Raw genomic sequence first — 2500 nt, 5'->3', positions numbered from 1 at the left:
TCGTGTTTTCATTATCAACATATGTATTATCATTATTACTATTATTATTATTAGTATTATTATCATTATTATTATTGTTTTATTATTATTATTACTATTATTATCATTATCATTATTGTTATTATTACTATTATCTTTATCATTATTTTCATCATTATCATTATTATCATCAATATCTTTTTTGTGTTATTAGAATTGTGATAATTGTTATCATTATCATCAAAATCTATGTTATTACAACCACTATTGTTGTTATTTTTATTATCACTATAATGATTATCATTAACAATACTTTCGTCTTTATCATGATAATCATAATCATTACCAATTTTACCATCATTATGATTACTATTGTCATTAAGATTATCCATATCATGATCATAATCATTATGATTAATACGAGTAATGCACTTTCATTATTATCATTATTTTCATTATGATAATCTTCATCAATGTCATCTTCACAATCCACATTATCATATATGTTATCATAATGATAATGACAACAATGATAAATATCTTCATCATTCTTCTTCTTATCATTAACATTATTCTTATTATCCTATCATCGTTATACTTATCATCATTATCATTATCATAATCTCTGTTATCATCAGCATCATTATTGACAGTATTATTCCTATTATTTTTACTTAGCATTCTCAATATCATTGTTATTATCATCAATAATGTGATTATTACCATTACTGTTATAATCATTATGATTGTTATCATTATCATCTTTTTGAAATATCGCCATTGTTATCATTATCACTATTATTACCCTAATGATGACTTTTTTCCCCTTTTTTTACTGTTATTACTCTCATGATATTATTATCAATGGTATTGTTATCATAAATATTTGTATTACTATCATTATTGTTATCATTATCATTATTAACATTATTTATATCATTATCAATATTGATTTTCATTATCATTACCCTAATTTTTAATATATTATTATTCAGCAACAACGACGATGATAATGTTAGTTGTGATAATGATGAAAAATGATGATAATAGTAGTAATGATTAGGATAGCAACAATAATATTAATGATAAGAAGGATGATAATAGTGATAATAATAATGATGATAATAATAATCATAATAATGATGATGATGATAATAATAATAATAATGATAATAATAATAATAATAATAATAATAATAATAATGATAATGATAATAATAATAATAATAATAACAATGATAATAACAATAACAGTAATGATAAATATACAGGAAAATTATAATAACTTTGACATCATAATAACAATAATGAAGATAATGATCTTGATAACAATGATAAAGAAGAAAAAATATAAACTAGTAATAATTATTATAAAAAACAACAACTTATTATAGATAATAACACACGCTTCCCTTTTGTTATATTAATGAGGCTATTTTCCTCCTTTCCTCACAGAAACTAATAGCGAGAGGAAGGCGTTGACACAAGAGCCAAGCCAGAAGTGTTCCTGAGGACAAATCCCCTTCAACTGTGTTATCTAATTTTAGTTTAAGATTTTCCGTGTGATTTTGTTGTTCTCCCGATGAATCATGGGTCATTTCTCTGTGAATTCCTCCGAGATATATAGGAAAGGATGAGATATCTTCTATGAAAAGGTTTGAGAGTTGAAATTCCTTTGGGGTTTGTGATTCGGATGCGGTATGCTGTAGGAAATCGGAGACAATGACGTGGTCTGAAATAGGCTCGACGGCCGTGGGATTGGGTAATGGGTCTAGCAACGACAGCTGGGGGGATAGCGTGCCCGTGGGCGAGCGGGCGTTCTTAGGGTTCGTGGGCGTGGTGATGGCTCTGGTCGGCGGGATTGGCAACGGCATTGTGGTGATCCTGGTGTGTCGATCCGCTGCCATGAGGTCTGCCATCAACCTCCTGCTGGCTGCCATGGCGCTGTCTGACACCGTCATCCTTCTGCTGTTGCTCCCGCTGGACCTCATCACGTTGGCCGGAGGAGGATGGCTCCTTCCCTCTCCTATGTGCAGCGCCCACGCCTTCATGCTGAGCGTCATGCAGATTCAGGGCGTGGCTGCCCTCTCCGTCATCTGCGTGGACCGCTACATCATCATCGTCCGCCAGCAGGAGGTCCTCACCCCGTGCATCACGTGCTGCATCATCGCCATTTCCTGGGTGGTGAGTCTGGCCGTGTCTCTGCCGCCCTTCGTCGGCCTGGGCGTCTACACGTCCCTGCCACTGCCCCCCGGCCTCACGCACTGCGAGTGGCGGCCGAGGGAGTCGCGCCCCCCCGGCGACCTCGTCTTCGTCAGCTTCACCTTCCTCGTCATCTATCTCCTGCCCGTGCTGGTGATGAGCTTCAGCTTCGCGGGGATCCTGCTCAAGATCCGCCAGAACTCCGCCAAGATCCACTCGAGCGAGAGCCGGAGGGACTCGTCCTGCGCTGGAGTCATTCCTTCGGCGCAGGGGGACGCGGCGAATCCCTCCTGCGCCCGTCGGCCCCTCGTGACGGTTG

At 36.6% G+C, this 2500-nt stretch overlaps 1 protein-coding gene across 1 annotated transcript in view; it reads left to right on the top strand.

Annotated features, from left to right (window-relative positions):
- The window catches only part of LOC122261529 (putative G protein-coupled receptor 63), a 20920-nt gene that overhangs the window by 16997 nt on the left and 1423 nt on the right, over positions 1 to 2500 (top strand). The window contains exon 2 of the mRNA XM_043029225.2: positions 1435 to 2500. This exon is cut by the window's right edge and continues 1423 nt beyond it. Coding sequence (XP_042885159.2) covers positions 1702 to 2500 — 799 coding nt within the window. The 5' untranslated portion in view covers positions 1435 to 1701. The remainder of the gene's footprint in view (positions 1 to 1434) is intronic.

Source organism: Penaeus japonicus, unplaced genomic scaffold, assembly GCF_977035675.1.
Source record: "Penaeus japonicus unplaced genomic scaffold, GWHDUDI00000001_assembly GWHDUDI00000035, whole genome shotgun sequence".
Lineage (NCBI taxonomy): Eukaryota > Metazoa > Arthropoda > Malacostraca > Decapoda > Penaeidae > Penaeus > Penaeus japonicus.
This window is presented reverse-complemented; position numbering and strand designations above follow the sequence as displayed.